Genomic DNA, 24,101 nt, shown 5'->3' on the forward strand with positions numbered 1-24,101 from the left:
CATCTTTTAATCAAGGGGTTCCGTATTCAATTCTCGGTCGAACCACAACCCATCTTTCAAGTGTAAACCAAGTAGCGATTCGAGGTGTCCCTTTAAGCGAAACTCTTCTCCGTGGTAACCTTGGTATTTCATAAGGATGTTAAGCGTAAACATACGAAACGAAACCAAATTATATATTTCTACTTGCCTGAATGCCTGTTGTTTTATAAAGAAGCCAACGTTGCTTAAATATATTTACAGAGATTGGCAAAATTTATCAACTGCCTACGCAGCTTCCAACAGCAGCTTGGATTTGACTGTTTTAATTTTATTGCATGATACCAAATTTGTAATTTAATACCTCAGTTTTAGCGTAGTGATTATGATACGTTGACCTTAAAATTTTATATGCAAATACATTTAAAGTAATAACAGCATTTTCCCAATGGCTAAGGCGGGAGTTTCCCGATTTATATATAATTGTATAATCTTTTTGCTTGTGTAACTGCTTATCTTTTTGTCCTTCTGAAATGACTCTTGACAATTATATTAACAACTAGATCTATGTAAAGATCAGTACAACGTATTTTTATCAGGAGTCCTTCGCGAGTGGGTCAGCAATCGCATTTGTGACCAATTAGTCCCGGTTTCGTGTCGAAATGGACAATTTTCTTGGATGAAGCCGAGAAACGATTTGGATTCCGCTTTAAGCTTATGTCACCCCTTCCAGCATAACCTTGTTGTTGCATAATAACACAAGGCGAAACATTTTCGTTATCTGAAACAAGGAAGAATTGCCACAAGAGTGGAAAGAATCAATCGTTGTTCCAATTCACAAGAAGGCGACAAAACTGACTGTAATAATTATCGAGGCATTTCTCTTCTGTCAACATCCTATAAAATCCTTTCAAATATTCTATTAGCAAGATTGACCCCATACGCAGATGAAATTATTGGAGATTATCAGTGCGGATTTAGACGAAATCGATCAACTATCGACCAAATATTTACCATTCGCCAAATACTTGAAAAAAAAGTGGGAGTACAATACCCCGGTACATCAACTATTTATTGATTTTAGAAAGGGTACGACTCGGTTAGGAGAGAAACATTATACAACGTTCTTACAGAACGTGGAATACCGAAAAGGCTAATTAGATTAATTAAGATATGTTTAAATGAATCCGAAAGTAAAGTCCGGGTAGCAAAATTTTTGTCCACAAGCTTTCACGTCGAAAATTTCCTGAAACAAGATGCGTTGTCGCCATTATTATTTAACTTTGTGCTGGAACACGCTATAAGGAAAATCAAATATAATAACCAGGGTCTAGAGTTGAATGGTATTTACCAGATTATGGGATATGCTGATGATGTAAATTTAATAGGAGATGATAGGAGAACAATAGAAAAAAAATCCAGAGATCTTATTAAACGGTTGCAGAGACATGGGTTTAGAAGTAAATGCAGAGAAAACTAAATACATGGAAATGCGTCGGGACCGTAATACGACAAATTATGGATGCTTTAAAATATTAAATAATACTTTTGATAAAGTGGATACTTTCAAATATCTAGGATCAATATTAACAAATGAAAATCATATTCACGAAGAAATTAAATGTCAACTAAAAACAGGGAATGCGTGTTACTATTCGGTTCAAAATCTCTTGTCGTCAAGGAATTTGAAGCTTAAAATATATAAAATGATAATCATGCCTGTTGTTCTGTATGGTTGCGAAACATGGTCGCTTACTCTGAGGGAAGAATATAGATTGAAAGTATTTGAGAACAAGATCCTGAGACGAATATTCAAACCCAAGAGGAACGGGAATGGGAATGACAGAAACTTCATAACGAGGAACTACATAATTTATACGGTTTACCGAACATTGTTAGGGTCAAGTCTAGGAGGCTTAGGTGGGCAGGTCATGTAGCTAGAATGGAAGAAAGTAAAAACTCTTTCAAAGTCTTGAGTGGAAGACCAATCGGAAAACGACCATTAGGAAGACCTAGGCGTAGATGGGAAGACAATATTAAGATGGATCTCGCAGAGATAAGAATAGAAAGTAGAAACTGGATCCAGTTGGCTAAGGATAAAAGTCAGTGGAGAGCTTTTGTGAACGCAGCATTGAACCTTTGGGTTTCATAGGCCATAGAGTTAGTTAGTTATTTGTGTTATTTCTATCGTACTATTGAAGTTACATATGTACCTCCTGCATAAAGAACGACAAGTCTTAAGGCTATTTATTTAATAAATCAAGTCCTTAGAAATCACATCGGTTAAAAATTATGGTTGTCCTTGTTATGATTATTTTCATCATTAATATGGTAAGATTTTGATGCTTATCTGATACACAGATATGTTGGCTATATAAATATGGAAAATTGTAGTACTTTACTATATGCTTATTGGAATTCTTTTTATGCCGATAATTTCAATGTCTTGTGCTTATCTGCTGGCATTTTTTTTTCTATGTCCACAGTACCGTAAGTTGCCTAACCGAATTGCTTCATTTCACATATTTTATCTTCTACTTTCTTCCAAATGTTTATAAACTTGACGATGTTTCTTCTGTATCGCTGGACCATTCGAAAATCGAAAACAAGTACCAAAATGTAGTAAATTAGATTAGATTAGGTGAGGTCGCTCGTTAATTCGACAAAACTAAACATGATGTATTACAAATACGCGCCATTTCCACACTACCTTTTCCGCCACTAAATCATAACAAGTATACCTCTTCACCAAATAGCTCGTTCCGTCTCCACATACAGTGCCGCTTAGAACATCAAAAACAACCAACAAAACAATCATCATCTTAACTATTTACCTGACCTGACTTTCACTCACTCTCCATTACAAACCAAAATAAATTCTCCAATTCACCGTGGAAATATCCTAAAATTGATCCAGTGATACAGCAGTTAACTCACTTAACTTCTTCCAAAAACACTCAACTTTCAAATTTGTCCAATCACTAAAATTCACTGCTTAAAATTTATGAAAAATTGCATAACAATACAGAAACAGGTTTATAATAATAACAGTCCTTTATAAGTTTCACAGGTGTATGATTTTCGTAAATCTTTAAATAGTGAAATTTAGTGATTGTACAGATTTGGCAGAAGTTAAGTTTATGAGCTTTAGATATCAAGTAGTTTTACTTCAGTGCGGCTGAATAAAAGAATATTTCATTCAGTTAAACTGTACGGCTTGCCTGACTTCAAATTTTGAGAATTCATTCCTTTAGCTCGTATTAAGATTTTTTCACTCCGTGCTTGAGTTCCATAGATGTGGTGCAGCCTATCTGATTCAAGGCATAAGAAACTGCCGTCAAGAGTGACAATGTCTGGCTGGTTGGTTGGTAAGCCGGAGATTCAGGTTCGTCCGCGGCGAAGTCGCGTACTGCGATGCTCCTTTAGTGTTATTTTTTGTTTTAACAACCAACCTATAGGAAAGACGGGCATGATATACTTGTTTCATGTAGGAGGAAAGTAGTTTGCTTGTTCAATATGTCAAAATAACTAAAAAAACATACTGGTTTTCAGGGTATCTGAGTCCTCAAGCTGTAGGAGCAATTCAGTTGCGGCATAATACTACAGAAGCTCCAACAAAGGTATGATAATAGTTAAGTTTCTTTTTTTGTTAGCGAAGTCGTTGTAATAAACTAAAGTATTAACACAAACAGTGTGTATAATGAGATGACTAAATGGTAATGGAAACAAATGCAGGAAGTGGATTTCTTTGACTCCAAACATTCGTTTGAGTCCAAACATTCATAATCTGAATTTAATTTTGAAGTTTTTTTCATTCATAGAAATTAACTGGAAATTACTTATCTTTTTTAAGAATGTTTTCTTGAATCAGACTTTCGTAAGATTTTTGTTATTTTATTTTGTTATTTATATTATTAGTATTTGACAGATGTCAGATCGCACTTTCTAAAGCCTAAGGTCGTTTGTGCGAACAGTTGCATTAATGGGGATATTCGAGAACAAGAGTAGTAGAAGCATGTTTGAATTGTGTCAATGGGTCGGCAGAACTGTAGAAGACGGCGCGAGGTTAAATGTTGCGGTGATCGTCGCATTCAGCGACTGGTATGGGAACGATAGAACATCTGACTACACACTATAACCATAGTTAATTCTAAGACATATCCAGTATTAGCACGATGAACGCTTGCATGTGTGAGCTACACCACAACACACTTTAGGAACCTTACCGTATGAAATACTTGAGTAATCGCGTATGATGTTAATGGTGCAGTCTGGTGACGGCGGGTGTTTGGTTTCTGGTATGTTTGAGTGGCAAAAATGAGATTCCGTGGCAGTCGTATACGAACGCAGAACTACTGTTCAGTATCGCAATCTCCTGGCAGGCTGCGAATATCCTGCCGTATTAGTTTTTGTGTGTTTTGTTGCTATGGTATCTTCCAAGACGATAACATACGTAGTCTGCGTACCTCCCATGTAGAAATAGTTCAGAAACCACAGTTGAACTTCCTGTATCTTGTACATTTCCCAAACTACCTAATCTATATCCCAGTGAGCAGCTGTGGGACACTTGACACGACGTATTTTGTCCCTTGAGACCCCTACTTTTCTTTTGTTTTGAAGGCTGCATTAAACGCATGCATTAAGATCACGTGCGAGATGTCAATTAATCAAATGATGCCACAGTTACGAAGAGTTATCCACTTCCTATATGCCACTAGGAAGCGCAAGAAACCAAATCTGCTCTTCCTTTGAATATAAAACGACCCATAGCTGTTGACATTCAAGAAGAAAAGTTTATTTTGTTTGGGTGCAGACTATTTATAACGAATTGCTTACCACAATCTAATGAAACATTGACACACAACACTTAAGAAAATCCTTTTCAGACTAGGCAAATTGCGGGATCGTATCTAACATAACCGTTCCAGGACACTTTTTTCCTTTCCTTCCTCGTACAGTGTGGTCGCCGAGGTACGTTATTCCTCGTACTTGATGGGCTTAAAAAATGCTGAATGTCCAGAAGTATAATTCCTAATCCTAATCAGCTGTAAGCCCTTTCACTAATGCTTTATCAGAAAGAAAAGCGAAGAATTAAGAAGAAAAGGAAAAATTAAAGTAGGGTGACATGGGGCAGTTATGGCAAAGGCCTATAAAGCATTAGTGAAAAAAATTCTATGTATTTCAGTTTTATAGCCAAATTCAGTATAGTATGTGTCATAACACCTACACAAGGCAAGCATAGTTATTTAACAAACAAACAAACAAACAAACAAAAAAAAAAAACTGTAGTAGCTGATTTAAACAATAATAAAGAGACGGCTTCAATCTGCCGCACGGAGATTTCATAACACTTTGCCTAACGTTAGTTCTTGAGCTAGCATTTTTTCAAACTTCTAAATTGTCCTGTGCTTAAGTGTCAAAAGTTTTATAGAACGGCTATGTCTGTCTGTCGAGAGCTGTCATAACAAAAGCGATAAGAGATATCGAGAAGCAGCTTTTGCAGTCGATTCATCGTTCAAAGAATAGGTTTCTCATCCGTTGACTCTGTATTCGAACCAGAATTTGTAGAAATTATCAATTTCCTGTTTCAACATTTACCGCCATAGAACAAAAACGATTACAGATATCGACAAGCGGTTCTTTTTGCGATCGATTCAGTGTCTCAAGAGAACATGTCACTACCACCCACAACACGATATTAAAATGGGAACTGGAGGCCAAGTGTAAAACTGAAAAAAAAGGGGGAGGGGCCGTTGCCATAGAAACAAACGTTTCCATAACAACGAATCCTGTCACTGCTTGTCAATCTAAAACTGTTTGAAGAAAAGAATAAGTCGTAAGTGGGAACCCTTCACCCCTGGTGGGGGTGTTCATGAAGCTATCAGCTCATGTCTAATTACGTTGGAATATATTAGCCGTTTCTTAATTTTGAACATACTAGATTCGATCGAAACGAGAAAACTTTTTATCGGACTTCTAAAGAAAATAAAATCAAATAAATACATGACCGTGTTTATTACATATAGAATTCCCAGTCACGACCCCCCTTTTCAGTTTTATTAAAAAATAAAAATATAGAAGAAGAAGATGAAAAAAAAAAGGAAAAGGAAAATAGAAGAGGAAAGAGGTAAAGTAAGAAGGTAATAAAAAGGAAACTGTTACTGCATATTTTGAAAAATATGGTAAAGAAAGTGAATAATTATCGAATTCCAATAGCTATTGGGTTAATATTTGGTATTCAGGTGATTAAGGGTAGACACATGTTAACCCATACATCCCCGATCTAGATCCATTTAACCCCAACTACCAAATTATCCCGATCTAGATCTGAGATAGACGAGAAAGTTTAAGTTTACAGTTTATTCAATATTTCCAGAAGTTCTAGACTAATATCCAATACTTGAAAAATAGAGGACGAAGTTGATGGCATGTTAGAAACGACCACAGAAAGAAAAAAAAAAAAATCAGAGTATCACATATGTGTCGAAGATTTTGACTTTCACAGTTCTCTCATGATGATCATTCGTTCAGGCTACTTCAGTCCTTTTTACTTCCTTCATAGAGCCAACTTAAGTTAGTATTAACATTCAATGAGTTCAATTGATAACTACCAATAATTATAATAAATTACACATGTATGACAAGATAATTGGTGCACTTAATACTAAACCTACATTTCACTCACACACGCATTCATATAGGACAATGTATACTTTGGGTTGTATTTAGTTAAATTAAACTAACCTAACTACATTACTATATACATTTATTACATTTCAATAAAAGAAAAATTAGTTGGACATAACATGGAAAAATTTAATACATGGAAAGAATGTTTCATTAACATGCATAGAAATTCGCTAATTTTATCAAGACCAAATAACACATTTATCTTCCTATATATATATATATATTAAAAGTTGCATTACATAAAAGAGAATTTGACAAAAAAAAATGAAAAAAAAAAAACAAAAATAAGGAGATTCACAGATCAATACATTTAGGATTCATTGTAATGAATATATATATATCATTGCGGAAAACGAAAGAAAAAAAAAATAAATTAAAAAAAAATATATATATATATAATTGGTTAATCATTCTAAAAAAAAAATACTTTAATAGCATTTTATTAGGTCTCTGTCCCAAGAGGAGACATTTCGACGATTTTATGAGTCTTTGTTCTCACATCGATAATAGCTCCTTTTTCCAACTCTCTTTTGCACTGTGGTTTGTGTCCATGAGAGTGTTTAATTGTTTTTGTTTTAGCTATAGACAAATAGTCGCTTCATATCACATATATATTTATATTTCTCATTTTGTCACTCGACGCACTCAATATAAAATTTCAAAGTTTATCAAGGTTAAAAAATTTTGAATCCAGTCACAGACATTGAGAACATATTTCCATATTCCGGTATTCATATTAACTTATTAAACAGATTTCAGTTCGTTGAATTTAAGATCACTAATTTTTTCCTAGTATAGATCTTGTAGTCAAAAAATTCTAGATACTGAATAGTTTGGTTTCCGATCGTAGGGGAAGGATTTGTTTCATGGTTTACTGATGGAAAAAGTCGTTGGAGGGGCGCACTGTTTCGTAGGTTGCTAATTTCACTCGCAAAGTAAATTTGGGTAAGGATTAGGGTTATTCTTATTTATCTTACGACCCGCTACTTGTTTTATTCACATGCAGTATTTAACATTATATTCCACTTTAATAGTTACAGAAATTAATAACAACTCAACAAAAAGTAATTTATGACAATTTACGCGGTAATACTATATATCACAAATAGTTGGTTAATACCGGGTGTCAAAAATCTATGGCAACCTAACAAGACCAGGGTAAATATCGAGCCCATTACATACATACTCGCATATATATATATATATATGTATTCATATTAATCAATACAATAAATTTCACTTTAATATCCATCGTAGTATTTCGTCGACGTTTAAATTCTACATAACCGTTCATATTCGACAAGTATTCATATTTTATAAATATTTATATTTTATTGGCTCAAAGACAAAAACAAAAACCCCGACTATCAAAAATTCACTTTTTTTCCTCATAAGGTTGCAACATTGTAATTTATATGTATAAACCCGGTAATCAATAATCATTTTCAACTTACTAAAGATCCGCGTAGATATATAAAAAATAGTTGGTGTTATTTAATGACATAAGAGGTGGAAATGCAACAAAATGAGCAGGCACGTAACTTTTAAAACTATGTAAGCACATATATAGATGTATATAAAAAAATCAATGTTATTGGAAACTAGTGGGCCCAGACTACTAATACATACACACTATATGACCAATCAATAGAAATAAAAACCAGTAATCAGTAATCAATTGATATAAGTTGTATGATCAATGAATAACGAAGGTTTCTAGGAATCTGAAAGCATAGTGTACCTTCCCGTCAATTTCTCCCGTGGTGGATTGAATATCGCGAAAATGGTCCCGAGATGGGCTGCAATACCTCCACGAATTGCATCCCTCGATGTCTCAGTTAGTACATACGATCGAAATAGGTGATATGAAATATTGTACGTTTTCATGAGTTTCAGAAACCGGGGGGGGGGGGGGCAAGGTTGAAAAATTTGAAAAAAAAATCTCTAAGTAATGAAGACAGAGAGAGATAGAGAAGAAGGAAGACGAAGAAATAGTGGCGCCAAAGACTTAAGTGGGAAATAACTAACGCTACAAAGACAGAAATCGAATTTCGCTCTCAACAAAATCCATAGCCAAAATATTCTTAACATGCCAAAAGGGTGGTCTACTCAAATACGTAGACTCAAGGAACGCCCTGCTGCCAAGGATGCAAGTTCTGTGTCCATCAGATCCCAATCCCACAAGTATTTGGTTGTAAGATTGAAATCCGATCCCCGTATCCGGCCCAAACCAGCAGGTTCCCGGAAATCGTCCGGAAGGTTAGAGAAGGCGCTAATTTAGAATTTCAAGAAAAAAAAAATCATCCGACCTCTTGGAAACTAGAAGATTCCAGAATAGGGATGAAATTAGAGTAATAGCTAAGATATCCCTAATGAGAATTTGCCAAAATAAAAAAAATTAAATAAATAAACTGAATTTTGGATCGGTGATTTCAATTACCGAAACATCACCGATGGCTACCCAGCGCAGACATGCCACCGTCTGGGACGTCGTTAATTTCCCTCATCTAATTAAACTAAGAAAAGACATGAAAAATACTTAAGGGGACTAGGGGTCGACGTCCGGGTACGCTATCCATGAATATTAATTTAGTAGCAGTTAATTTAATCGGATAGTCCGAACTGAGTTATATGAACACTGCACAATAAATAAATAAGGTAAGCAACAAAAAAAAAAAAAAATCTCGGAGAGGCAATGAATGCTAAAGGTACAAACGACCGAAACCTGTACTTTTCGATGATCACAGGATATAGCAGTTGGTTTTCTTAATTATCATTTCTGTCAACCTTTAGAAGTAATTCCCACATGATGCTACTCTATCTATTGAAAGGCTTAAGATCTGGGGCTGTTGTTAGGAGGTACATAAATGCAAAGTAACACACAATTCCCAACTATAATTTACTATCCAAGTAGCAAACTCGGTTGGATGAATGCACTGGTGTGGAAGTCAAAACGCGAGAGATTTTTTTTTTTCTTTCTTTCTTCGTAAACATATTCATATTTTCACTATATAAAATTCACTAGGCCTATCCATTTAAATATAGGGGTCATCATTTCATTCATATTATATATCATATTATTAACATATCATTACATTCATTCATTATCTACTAATTTTCGCACGAAGTAATATTTTATAAACACCCTATTTCGTACATTTTACACGCAGGCCATACACATATTTACATTACGCAGTAATAAATATATATATATATAACTATCACAATCTATCACGCTCAAACCACCACACGATCACATTCATCGAACCACGTACTCTTTATTTCGAAGCACCCAAATTGTATTTACCTTGCAGGTTTAAAAAAAAAATCATACATGGATTTACGGAAAGTTAAATTGTCAACGATTAATCTATTTCTGATTTGTTGATAAAACTGAAGCAACAATGGAATTTTCTACAGCCACGGGAAAAGAGAATTTAATATTACATTTTTAAACGAACAGTAACAGCATATGGACTTTACTCCTATTAAGAAAATAGGTGTTCTTTATTTCAGCGGATTATTCATTAACTACTGGACCTAGCAAGCTGAAATTTTCAGTACAGTAAGATCTCATGCTATTTTATACGAAGGTATACTCATCCGAACCGAAAACCATGTCCACGGGAAGTAATTTGAGAATAACTGTCCAAAATCAAACAATCTAAATCACTAAGTCATGCGATGTCGTACTGTCAACAAACAATTGACTACCGAAAACTGACGCTATAGCGCTGTAGTGGAGGCATAATTTACCGTGTACTGAAATGTATACTTGTACTCATTAATCAGAAATTTAATATTTACTCTGGTTTATTTATGTTAGCAAAATGGTACTAAATTAAAGCATATTTATACACTGTCCAAATCGAAAATTCACACACTCACACAAAACTACTAACTACATACACCACTGTTAGTACTATACATAAAGACAACTAACTAAAATAAACATGCACCATTTAGTTACATGCATGTTGACGAAAATAACCTAACACATTAGATTTAAAATACATTACTCCCTCGTCGATATATACAGTCGGCTCTATTTAATTTAAAGGGGGTCAAAAATGAGAAAGGTAACACTAGGTCTAATTGACCTGACCAATTGTTTACATAATGATTGCCAAAAATTGATGCCCTGGGGGCACCTTAACGAGGTTTATGGAGGGACCCTTCCCCTGAAAGGGGAAAAGGCCCTAAAACGAACAATAACTAACCCATTCCCCCGCTAGAACTGGTTCAATTTGGAAAAGGGGATAGGAGCCCTTTTGAACTAACTTAAGCTGCCATTATGATTACTTACAGTACTATCAAACCTACTACATACATGCAATTACGAAATAAATAATGATAAATCACATTTACTGTATACACGACCAACATGCACTAATCAGGTCGTAATGTCCCTAATCCCTACTTGAGTTTGAAATAAAAAAAAAGTAAAGTCACTCTTTCACTGTTGTCTATTCTCGATAGGCAGCAAACATGGCTTCCTAGTAAACAGAACTGGAATTTGTTATTTCACTGAATTGTTTCTTTACGGAAAATGTAGCTTTTTTCACTGTTTTGGGGGCTCCTACACAGCCTTCAGTGTTCAATTATGAAATTAAATCATATTTTTACCTGAATTCTATTAAAATCCTAGTTCTTTTAACGCAGATAGGTAGGCGAAAATATAAGCTGCGTCTCGTAAGGTGTCTTCTATTATTCTAATAACATTGCGCCGAAAAAGCCAGAGGTAGGAGAATTCCTCCAATCAGAAAGAAAATTTTAGCCGCGGAAATTACAAAGCGAATGGAAATTTGGTAAATCCAGATATAACCGGATCTGAAAGTGACTATGGACTACTGAGAGGGGGTGAGGGAAAAATTAGGTACCTGACTAAATTCTACATTGGTCTGAAATTAAGAAAATTTATATCCAATGACAGAACTATGTTTCGGTATGACGTCAGAATGGTAAACCTGGAAACTTTTCAACTTATATATCCGGAAATGGGATTTACACTTAATCAAAATATAAATAAATATATTATACAGTGGGAATATGGTTACTAACGAAACCTTTGGGTTCATTATATTTAATTCGAAGTAGAGAGAGTAAATAAATTGTGTAACTAAACCGAAATTGAATTAAAAAAAAAATTACTAGGTACAGGGTGCGTAAAAAAAATTGCCATTACTTTCAACTGTAATGGTATATTACAAGTGGCTCAGTGATAGAGCTCTTACCTCTGGTGCGTCGGGTCCCTAGTTCGATCCCCTATCAAGTAAGTTCTGGTGGACAACACTGTGTCCATGGGTTTTTTTTACGGGTTACTTTCATTTAATCCCACATTCTCATTCCAACAATTCCATCATTCACTTGCCTAATCATCCGTCTCCCTTAGTCTAACGAGGATGATCGTAGGACGTTAAACAAATATTTCACTTCGTTTTCAAAATGAAAAGTGGTTCAAATTTACTAGTATTTCCGGTTTCAATACTAATTTACATAGAGTAAAAACGACAAAAAATATCGAGAAGCGTTTTTTTTTTTTTTTTTTGCAATGGATTTAGCTTTCCAAGAATAGGTTCATCTCATTCGTTAACTCTAAACCGAAAGTTGTAGAAGTTAAAAATTCCCGGTTTCAACGTTTGTCACCATAGAATAAAAGCAGTAACAAATAGCGGCAAGCGATGTTTTGCAATCGATTCATCGTATAAAGAAAAATTACTTTCTACACCCACATTTTCCACTAAAACCTGAGGTAGTAGAAATTTACTATTTCCGGTTTCAATACTTCTTTCCATAGAAGAGATAATGATAATGACAAACACTAAGAGATAATGATAAGCAGTATCTTACAATCGATTCAGCGTCTCAATGTAGCACCACTCACGACACACTTCTAAAACCGGGGTGCTTGAAATTTACTACTACTTCTGGTTTCAGTACTGATTTCTATATAGGAAAAACAGTAGATATCGAAAAACGGTTTGACTCAGATTTAGCGTCCCAAGAATTAAATTTTTCTCGCATTTTAGCTATCTGTTCCAACTGGAAGTGGTGAGAGTGTACGATTTTCAATTCACAGCACTGATCGCATAATGGATAAAACGAAAACAGATAGCAACAAGCAGTTTTTTGATATGAATTCATTATCATAATAATATGTTTCATCTCTGTGTTTAATCCTCTATTGCAAGCGGAAGTGATAGATACATCAATTAGTACGTCAGGTTTCAGTATTAATCTTTATGGAGCAAAAGCCGTAAGAGATAACGAATAGTCTCTCTTTTATATATATGGATATGGATTCAGTGTTCGAGAAACAGATTCTATATTTTATTTTAGTCCCCTATTTCAACCGGAAGTTATGAATGTACTATTCAAGTTTGAGTATTGAATTCGTGTAATTTGAAAATCTACTGTAAGTTTCATACTGTGACTAAACTTGTTTTCTAAATGTTTTTAATAATTAGGTGGTTTTGTCATGTTCCAAAGCATTATACAAAATAGTCATATTAGTTATTTAAATAAATGATATGTTTAATTTGAGATATTGCAATTGTCCCATTTTGTAATGTTATGGGGTAACTAAAGGAGCATTTTCTTTTAGCAAGAATATAAGATTTTAAGATTAAAATATATCAGAACAGTGCTTATTGGTACTCTGTTTAAAGGCTGCTGAATATGAATGACTTTGTAACCACCTGTGGCTCTGTGACCAGTACTAACATCACAACTGAAGAAATTATTCTTTGATGTAGTGAAATGGATTTTTTTTTTTGGCCCTCTTATTATAAATGAACACGAACCATTTATAGTAGAAGACAGTGAAATAGCAGGAAAAATGTAGAATATTTTTATGATTTAATAGGTATAAAGATGAATTTTTCACAATAGATCTGGACTCAGATTTTGACTGAGAAATTGGTAGTTATGGTGTGTATTTGGCAAATCTCTTAATGTAACTGACAATATAGGCTATTTACATTTTCCAAAATGTGTAGGAATGTGTAAACGTTTTAAATTAATTGTAGCCTAAGAGTTTTAAAGTCTATTTATAAGTTTTCATAGTTAAATTGTTCATGTTTGTTTCTGTAGAATCTAATCTTCTAATATAAATAAAATAAAGAATTTGTGTGTTTGTCTGTCTGTCTGTGTGCGGCGTGGGGACCAGACGAGTGGACCGAGAGTTACCAAATTTGGTCACGGGTACCTTGGTCCAGGCTCCAAATCAAGACGAAGCGATTTTTTCAAATTTCGAACCAGGGGGGTCTCAAAAAGGAGGAGGGCGTTTACCGGGACCGACCTGGAAATTAGACAAGTTGACCGAGAGTTACCAAATTTTGGTCACGGATACCTTGGTCCAGGCCCCAGACCAAGGCAAAGTGCTTTTCTCAAAATTCGAACCAGGGGGGCGTTTACCGGGACATGTACAAGTAGTAGAAAATAACCGATATTAGTGTCGAATTCATAGTTTTCGCGGTCGCTGAGATCAATGGTGAAACTCGGATCGCATTAACTTTCAAATTCACCCTATTCGGTCGAGGTACCCAGTGGGAGGGGGGGGGGACTGAGATATGTAAAAGTAATCCAAAATGACCGGTATTAGTGTCAAATTCATAGTTTCGCGGTCGCTGAGATCAATGGTGACACTTCCATCAGCGATGACCTTCAAATTCAGCTACCATTGTATGCGGGCCGGGAGTCAGCGAGGAGGGGGGGGGGGGGGACAGAGACATGTAAAACTAGCCCAAAATGACCGATATTAGTATCAAATCCATAGTTTTCACGGTCGCTGAAATGAATGATGATACTCCCACAGGCGTTGACTTCCAAATACAGCCCCCATGCGAAGAATTGGTATGTTCAGCTAGTAGATAATATATATGTGTAACAGTCGTTTGTACAGTCTGGTGTTTTTATTCATAACTTTCTTAGAGATAGAAAATATTTACTGACACCATTTGAAATTGTCAGTGGTAGAGCGTTCACCTCTGGTGCTTGGGGTCCCGGGTTCGATCCCAGCACCCGCCAAGTGAACTTTGTGGTGGAGAAACCGTGTGCGTGGGTTTTCTCGGGGTTCTCCCGTTTCCTCCCACTTTCTTCATTCCACCATTTCATTCATTATTCATCATCACCGTTTCCTTTAGCCTAACCGGCATAATCGTGGAACGTAAAACTCAAAGTTTTCATTTTTTTACCATTTGAAATTGCCAAAACAGGCCCATGACTTGGTAACTCAAAAGTCAATGTAATGTAAATACAATAGAAACAAGGAAACTTTGGCATAATTTCCTCAGGGTTTGGGCAGTTGTGACAATTGAGAGTTCAAAAAACAAGTCTGAAATATATCTTACCTGGGTTTGAGATTTTTCGTAATTCGTGCAAATAATATAGAATTATTATGGTATTTGTCAAAATTTAAAATGGCAATATTTATTTTGAGATACGTACAATTAAGGTTTACATTTACAGCCCATAATTGCCCCACGCCACCATATAGAATTATGACTGTGTAGCGTCTATGTAAGTCATAGTACTAAAAAAGTGAAATATAATAGAAAATTGAACGAAAACCTTCAGAAACGCTTACTTATATATATATATATATATATATATATATATATATATATATATATATATATATATATATATTTATTTATTTATTTATTGTAGACAAAATTTGGGCCTCTGAAAGATGAAGATCGCATCTTCACGAATCTTTACGGGCGACATGACTGGAGATTGAAGGGTGCGCTAAAGAGAGGTGACTGGTACAAGACAAAAGAAATCATTTTAAAAGGACCGGAATGGATTATCAGTAAGTCCATGTTTTTTATTAATTAATTAGTTAATTTGTGAGAAACTTGAAGAAAATAATGAAGTAAAAGGAACTCAATAGTAAAATGAATAACATGATTATTTAAAAAGGATAAAAAAGAATAGATTAGCAATATTACACAAAATTAAGTGAAAGAAAGGATTGAATTTCAAGTCTTTATATTTTTATTATTGTTATTCCTATCAGAATTTCTGTAGGATCTATTCGTGTACATTGTATACATTGGATATATTGTATACATTGTATACATTGGGTATGTAGTGTACATTGTGTATATATATATATATATATATATATATATGAGTTGGAAGAGAGAAAATAAAAAAAAAAAAAAAAAAGAGCAAGAATTAGCTGCTCGCGCAGTGTGGTGGGCCCGCGGAGCGAGGCGTCTTATCCTCACTGGGGGTGTCACGGGAGGTCCACAATAGATCATCTCTCGATATTGCAATTTATTCACTCTTTCTTTCTTTTGTTGTATGCAGAGAGAGAAGTACATGGGAGAGATATGAAAAGGAGGGAAGGATTGGAATATTTGTCGGCTAAGTGAAAAAAAAAAGAAGAGACATTCGAAGAAGAGGAAGAGAAATTACAATTGATGTATCAGAACCTTTTTTTTTTTCAAAAGTTTCTTCTAGTTGCCATCCCGTTCCAAAATGCCCTTTCTTTAATAAGGACAAATAGAAGTGATCCTCATCCTCAAAATGTAGCCTACTTCGCTCTCTCCCTCTCTTACTTGAGAATTCTGTTGGGAGCATGTCTAAGAATGTCTGTGTAAGGAATCCCTTGCATACACATTACGCATTTTTGGATGACATATGTGTGACTTAATTCACTGATATGGACCATCACGCCACAGTTTCTCGTGTTCGTAATATCACGTGTTACAATGTAGCTTTTCCGCATTTTTGCACAGCCCTACTTGTGAAACTTAGCACCTTTCTTCATAAGTCCATGTAATTTTTTTTTATTACCTTGGTGATTGAAATCACTTCACAAACGTCGGTTTTGTTTTAAAATACCTTATATATACAGAGTAACTTAATGTAACAAACGTCGGGAGGCATCGAGACAAGCAAACAAGGTCCTATGAACATGTAGCATAGTGGCAAAGTTAGCGATGGACTAAAGCATGGGAACAGGAAGTTCGAAGCGGTAGATATTGAAAACCAATAAACTTACAGATGGCGCTGTAAGTCTAGATCAGAAAGTCTAGATTTGGCGCTGCTGTTCAATACGTAATTGCTCGATTCACACACACAGGAAGCGTTTGTGTTCATGACGCTGCAGTACAGGAGTGCGATCATTGTTCTGCGAGTGTTGAATAGGGTAAGTGGCAGTGCTTGACTAAAACATAGTGCATTATTCAAACTGCGAACAGGCCGACATGCTATTTATTTACGGTCATACAGATGACAATGGACGTGAAGCAACACGATTTTATCAGGAGCGTTTTCCTAACAGACACCAACATTGTGTTTGCAGCAATTTATCTGCACGTGTGTGAAACAGGGACTGTAATACCTGCCCATGTGGATGCAGATCGATTTCGTCGTGTACGAACACCTGTTATGGATGAACGTGTGTTAGACGCTGTAGACAATGAGCCAGGTATGAGTACGAGGGAACTTAGCCGTGAAATGCATATTAATTACATGACTGCGTTGCGTGCGTTACATAAAAATGCCTTGTACCTATACCACCTGCAAAGGGTACAAAGACTGACAGAAGCGGGTTTCCAACCACGTTTGGAGGAGATGGTGTCGGGGCTCATAGCGAATCACTTTTTTAACTAAAAGTTACTTTTTTGGGAGGTAAAGTGACTTTTTCGTGTGATTTATGTTCTGCATTGGCAGTTTTCTAAGAAAAATATAAAAATAAATGGAAAAGGCAGAAACTTGTTACTCATTACTCTTCCGAAAGCTTCAGTACTTGCTGCCACATGTGACAATCAGCTTTATTCTCACTTCAGCTTTTATTCTTTCTAAAGCACAGTGGATGGTTGGTGGATGCTTAAGCTCTCAAGGTGAGGTTAAGAACCTTTCTGTGTCTGTTCTTTCTTCTATCATAATAGTCTTTTAGTTTTCTCTTGAATTGTTAACGCTCCGCTCGTTGTGTGTGTTTTTGTGTGGTTCATTATGTCCGTCTTGTGTTATGCTTCTTGTATGTTCTTCTTAAGAGTAGGTGATGAATTGGAATATTTCATGGCTTTGAGAACTCTCAACTACGTTAAATATAATGTCTGGGATGAAGAAATTCGGAAATAGGCCAGAATTGGTTCCACTTACTCAGAAGCTTCTTACATCTGCTAAGTCTGCTTAACGTAACTACAAAGCATACTTAGAAAACCTAAGAAAGGAGGAAGCTCAAACAGAGAGGTGATAGAGAAATTGACAAAGGAAAAAAGGGGCATGATGAGGTTTTGGTCACGTTTTGATAACTTTTTCGTGTGCTTTTGGTCACTTTTCAACTATTTATTTGAGACCAGACCACTATGAGCCCTGATAACATATACACGTGGGCAGGTGCACATCCCCATGGTACGGTTGTTACTCATGATTAATATCAATTTGACTCAATGTGTGATGTGATATTGTCCATAATCAACTAATCAGCCTATACATGCTACCCCGAAGACTGAATGAAGCACTGTATTTGACCTTCCTCCAGGATACACTGCCCCAATTACTGGAACAGATTTCCCTAACGATTCGCCACAGCATATACATGCGCACTTTAGTATGAATGTCCGCCGGCGGTTGAACAAGAGGTTGGATCGAGCGTGTCTGGTCTTTGAACCTGACTGAATCAATTGGATTTTTGTCTGTGGGGACACATTAAAAGTGTGGTGTATGGTACTCCTGCCAGCGACTTTGAACAGCGTATCCATAACGCCTGTGCAGCTGTTCGCCATGACCCAGATATTTTCGAACGCGTTCGCAAATCCGTGATCCGACGTTGTCATGCATGCATTGCTGTCCGTTGTGGACACTTTGAGCATCTCATGTGATGTGCCCGATGAACGTACATTTGTGTCCTTTTGCAGTAGATATCTGTTGTTTCGAACTTACTGTTCCCACGCTTTCGGCCTCAATAACTGCCAATATGCACAATATGATACGATAGAACTTTTTTTTTCTTATCCCGGTGTCAGAATTCACCTCCCGACGTTTGTTACATTAATTAAATTACACCCTGTATATTTTACTGCTCATGGAACTGATGGCAAGAATAGTAATATGTTATGGTGGAGTATTTCTTTGCTATATATGCTTTGTCTTGCTCATTCATTATGACATGGCTTAACCTAAATTTTCATTCTCGGTATACAGATGAAATAAAAACTTCAGGCCTTCGTGGAAGAGGAGGAGCAGGCTTTCCGTCTGGTTTAAAATGGAGTTTCATGAATAAGCCTTCAGATGGAAGGTAAGGATTTTTGATATATAAAGTTAAAAGTAAACAAATAAAATAAATTATCTTTTCCTATAAAAATAATATTCTTATTGAATCTCAAGAATTACTATGTTCTTGACACATGACTAAATGTGATAAAAAATATTTAAGTTCATATGTAAACAAAGGGATTTGACCATGGATATAAACTTATTTGCTGTTAAAAGCGATTGAAGGTGATCATGCCCGTATTCATGTATTTTGTGCCTCCTTTCTCTTGTTATTTGTTCGTATTCGTCCGTCTCCCTTAGCCGAAACTGCATAAACGTGGGACGTTAAACTGAAAGATTTCATTTCATTTCAGTTTTGTTTGTATTCAGTGTAAATCTAAACAATACGGGCGTGTCCGTTTACGTTGAACCATCAGCAACGGGACGGAGTGCAGAACAAAATGCCCGAATTACGTTTGCAGCCAATTTGCAATAGCGCAGTCACAACTCTTGAGGGAAGTCACATCAGTAAAAATTTAAATGTTGCCGCTACAAGCTGAGTCAGGAAAGCTTATCTAATGTACTAATTCTAGAATAGAACTATTTGAAACTTATCAAGCTTTCTGCTCTTAGGTTGTAGCGATGAAATTTCAATTTTTACCGTGTGACTTCCCTCAAAAGTTGCCACTGCAAAACCTCAATTTCTTCTATCGTCAGTAGCGTCGTAATGAGAAAACTCAGTCGCGCTGTGGTACCAGTATTGTTCGTAAACATAGGCCTGGAGGTGATAATGTCAGTTCGTTTGTTAATAATATGTCGTGGAACAATTTCGAACATTATAGATGCGTATCTGTGGGTACACAGCATATCCACAGTTCTTATATAATTTTAATAAAGTTCACTACTGTAAAATAATTGCTAATATCATACACAACAATTTGAAAAAACTCAGGTTATTTCTCTGTTATATACAGAATGATGTATATTTTGAGTCTGAAGGTGTTCCGGGAACTTTCTTTTTTTTCCGTGTTTGATAGTGTTTCGTATATTCCTGGCAATTAATTGTAATTCAAAATAATGATGTAAATCTCATTAAAAGAAAATTTAGTACGAATACAGTAGAGATAGTCAATCGGAAACTTCAAGATAAGTAAAAAGACTGAAATATTTTTCTTTTCTGCTAGGAAGAAGGGTGAGGGAGAGACTGTCATAGGAAGAGTTTCACAGATAATTTCATAATATCGACAGCCTAGCAAATTATTGCAGAAATGATGTTCTAGTTTCTAATTGTAAGTGAGAACAGATATGCTTGCCTTAAAAAAAAAAAAAAAAAAGTTTCATCTTAAGCACTTTGATAGCCGGGATCGATGGCATGCTCCTGCAATTCAGCTTTCTCGGAGGCGAGATAGTTTTGTGGGAAACCGCCTATGCTATGAGCGTTTATCTTACATGATGGTTTGCGCGCTCGCACTGCACCTGATTTAATCTCTGGTCAGGGCAAAACCCCAAACAGTTTGAGTTACTCAGTACAGGGTTTGAAAAGATCCATTTTAAAAAGTTACGATTTTCGGGTTTCGTTGTTTTTGGATTATTTTAAGTTTCTGGGGGGAAAAAGTTTTTAATTTGATTTATATATATATGAAGATAGCATCACTGGCATGATTTACAGCAATTTTCTGTTCAATAATACTTGAAGACTTCTTGACGATTTTCCATTTAATTTTTTTTTAAAAATATTATTCTAGTGGTTGATTTCCTTGCTTCTCTGGTGTTCCTGTAGCATAAGGCGGAATCCATCGCAATGCGTTCTAATTTCAGTGTGCTCCCACCGGGACTCGAACTAGGGACCACGTACATTAAAGGCGCGCGCCAGCCACTTCTTCAGAGGGGGAGGGAGGCTATACTGTACATGGGGAAATCCTATATTGGTTTGTAAATATATATATATATATATATATATATATATATATATATATATATATATATAATAAATTTAGTCCGTAGCTTGTTACCTGCGTCAAACTCCGTACACTTAATCTTTCCACGGCTGAAAAGCAAACTGTTCAAGAATACTAAAGTAAAGTTGTATTCGTTTGATAATATAATGAAACCCATCTATGTTGGTAACCATGTTAACCATCGGTTCCACTGAAAAATGGCCTATTTACAGAAAATAAGAATTTTTTAAAAAATTAACAATTATAGATCATAACATATGCATGTCTAATATAATAACAACTTTTACTACTATCGGATCAGTTTGTATTTTATAAATAATAAATACGAGAGCTTACTTGTGGCTATATGCAACATCGGCGTGGGAGACCCGAGTTCAGTTTCCGGTGAAAACTCATGTGATTTGATTGGACATTATGTTGTGACTGCACGTTTCATACAGCCTAGGTGCAGAAAGGAATATTAAGCTCCGAACAAATAAAACAACATATGGTAAAAATTAGTTCTGCAATATAAAAACTATATGTACCAACATCTTAGTTTGCTATTCGTGCTTCATAATTTAAATCTTGTAATTTCAATCTGCTAATTAATTTTATTAAAAATGAAACACTTTTTTCTAACTTCCGAGCTCCCTCATGGCTAAGCGGTTAGCGTACGCGCCTTTGGCGTGGGAGACCCTGGTTCGGTTCCCGGCGGGAACTCATATAGTTCGAATCCCATGTTAAGCTGTAGGTTCATGTTTCATATAGGTTCGGTGCTGAAAAAGACGCTGAAATCAAAATCAAGTCTTTTCTATCTTCCACCTATGAGAATAGATGTATATAAACTCGTCAGTTGCAGAAAAACAAGAACATCCATACTGTTTCACGTCTACAGGTTATTACGGTAGTTCTGGATTTATAAACATATTTATCTTGCTACTAAGCTTTGACCACCAGGGAGGGGGTCAAAGTGTAGGTTTTTTTTTTTCCTTTCTTTCTTTTTTACGCTTTGTAGCACGAATTCAGTCGTCATTTGTCATAAATTTCTTAAACGTTTCTCAGAAGGAAGGCTTCGAACAAGTGACTAAATGAAAACAAGTAACAAACCAGTTTTATGTGATGATGCTGAATTTGAATTTCTTTCAACCCTTTTGACTCCTACGCTAACATGAACATACAGTATATGCCCATGAACTTTAAGGTGAAAGGTCTACTTTTATACATACTAAAAATTCAAAATCGACTGAACAGTGTTTGCATGATACTGTTGAATTTGAATCTTAAGCTTGATAGCTCGTGTTACTCTTTGTTTCCCGCGCCAAAATAAATACTTATATCATCATTTGAATTTTGCTACACATACACTACCCTTCGTGATCTCTCTTCCACGCCAAAATAAATATAAGCCCATGTAAAATTTCCAAGATCGAAGAACTAACTTTGTGACAAAAATGCCTCAAAGTCGTCAGTTCCTTTTTTGGATGATGCTACCTATAAGTTTAAATTTCAGATCCCTTTGGTTACTTATCGCCATTTGTTCACCACGCTAAACATACATACATAAAAGAAACCTCCCCTTGCCTATCCATATGCCATAGTTGGCCCAAATCGATAATTCCTACCTTTTAGGCCCCTGTATTCTCGAAATTGTATTATTTATTGCCTTATCCTTTTACAGATTTTTAAAAAATGTAAAATTGCGTGTGTTATGTTTACTTCCTTATATATAAAATAATGTATATGTCTGTGCGTGTGTATGTCTGTGGACTGAATTTCACCTAGAAAGTAGCCACTTGGAGCCGCCAAATTTGGTACACAGATATATCTTTACCAGATCTAATTGTGTAGGAAGCCGCCTTTTCGATTTTTGCCTCGAGGGAAGGGGTCGGAAGGTCAAAATCTATTAATGTTTCTTATCTGGTTATTTCTGAGAACGGTGGTCCCGCATAGCGTAGTCGGTAACATTCCCTCGCCTTTGGTACGAGCAGTCTCAGGTTTGATTCCAGGTGGGGACACTGAGCCAGATAGGTATAAAAGCCTTTTCAAGTCTGCCATCCTGAATGAGGTTTCTCCTGGGGTATCTCTTAGTGCGCACTAGACAAATAGCGGGATGGTACGTAACAGAAGGGTCCCAGGTATCTTCCTTCCACACCTCCCTGGATAGTGGAATCGCCGAGGGACGTCACCTCTCAGTGTGTATTATGATCATAGATACCAAAAACCGAGAAATATAATACCTAATCCTAATTGCTAAGGACGCCTTAGCTATATACAGCCCATATTACGTCATTATTCTGGTAACTTAACATTAACAGAATAAGTATCCGAGCAATGGAATAAAGACATTCGTCTTCTTTCCTTTTTATCCAGGTTCTAAATTAAGATTGGGTAACAATGGGAATTTACTCTTTTTGCAGGTGGGTCTAACCCCTCCCAATTATTATTTTTTTTACGTCCTCCAAAAATAGATTGTTTAGCGTTCCTTTAAGTATTTGGGAGGCCATGGTAGTACTGATTGCACTGATGGCCCCTGTCTTGTAAGATAGATTCGAACCACCCTTAAGTCTAGGTGTTTTCCAAGGTTGCAGGGCACATCTGCTATAGGAATCCTCTTGTATCCCATTTTATACATCACTGAAGGAACACTGACACGTCACGACCCACGTGAGCAGCACAACCTTCCAATCTCTTGCAGCCCACTATACGGCCACACTTAAAGTCACATAATTCCACAATATGCGTTCACTTTTGTCACTGGCATTGCAGAGACTATGATCACCTGCAATATTCACACACGAAATTATTATTCATTCCATCTAACGTGATAAGCAGTCAAAATGAACTTGCCAATAACAAATATAACCAATGATAAAGTTGAGAATTGAAAGGGTCCTTAGTGTGTTCATGCGATAGTTTCATTTTAATATCAATCGAAAAGCAAATAAAATAGTGTATGGGTAGAGCATCAGAATGTTAACATGATAACGACGGAACTTCAAATGATTAGAAAAACAACATGCCTCGTCCAGGTCTGTAATTTACTGGTATTCTGATATTAAACTTTTAAAAAGGAAGTATACTGGTACATAATAGTAATAATGTTTGAGAAGTAGAGGGAAGTTCATTATTGTTCATAACTACAAGATGTTATCTAAATTGGGAGCTCATTTCGAAAAAAGAGCTTGTACACCTTGATCGAATTCCTGATTTCGAGAACGTCGTACTTTCCTAGGAAGAAAGTCAAGTATGAGCCTCTTTAATAGATTTTTTGTAAATTCG

General features: G+C 35.8%; 1 protein-coding gene across 1 annotated transcript in view; it reads left to right on the forward strand.

Annotated features, from left to right (window-relative positions):
- ND-51 (NADH dehydrogenase (ubiquinone) 51 kDa subunit) overlaps window positions 1-24,101 on the forward strand; it is a 68,910-nt gene that overhangs the window by 5,425 nt on the left and 39,384 nt on the right. Inside the window, exons 2-4 of the mRNA XM_081769213.1 lie at window positions 3,529-3,596; window positions 15,337-15,481; window positions 18,832-18,925. Of these exons, the coding sequence (XP_081625339.1) occupies window positions 3,529-3,596; window positions 15,337-15,481; window positions 18,832-18,925 (307 nt within the window). The remainder of the gene's footprint in view (window positions 1-3,528; window positions 3,597-15,336; window positions 15,482-18,831; window positions 18,926-24,101) is intronic.

Source organism: Thermobia domestica, chromosome 8, assembly GCF_964235325.1.
Source record: "Thermobia domestica chromosome 8, izTheDome1.hap1.1, whole genome shotgun sequence".
Classification (NCBI taxonomy): Eukaryota; Metazoa; Arthropoda; class Insecta; order Zygentoma; family Lepismatidae; genus Thermobia; species Thermobia domestica.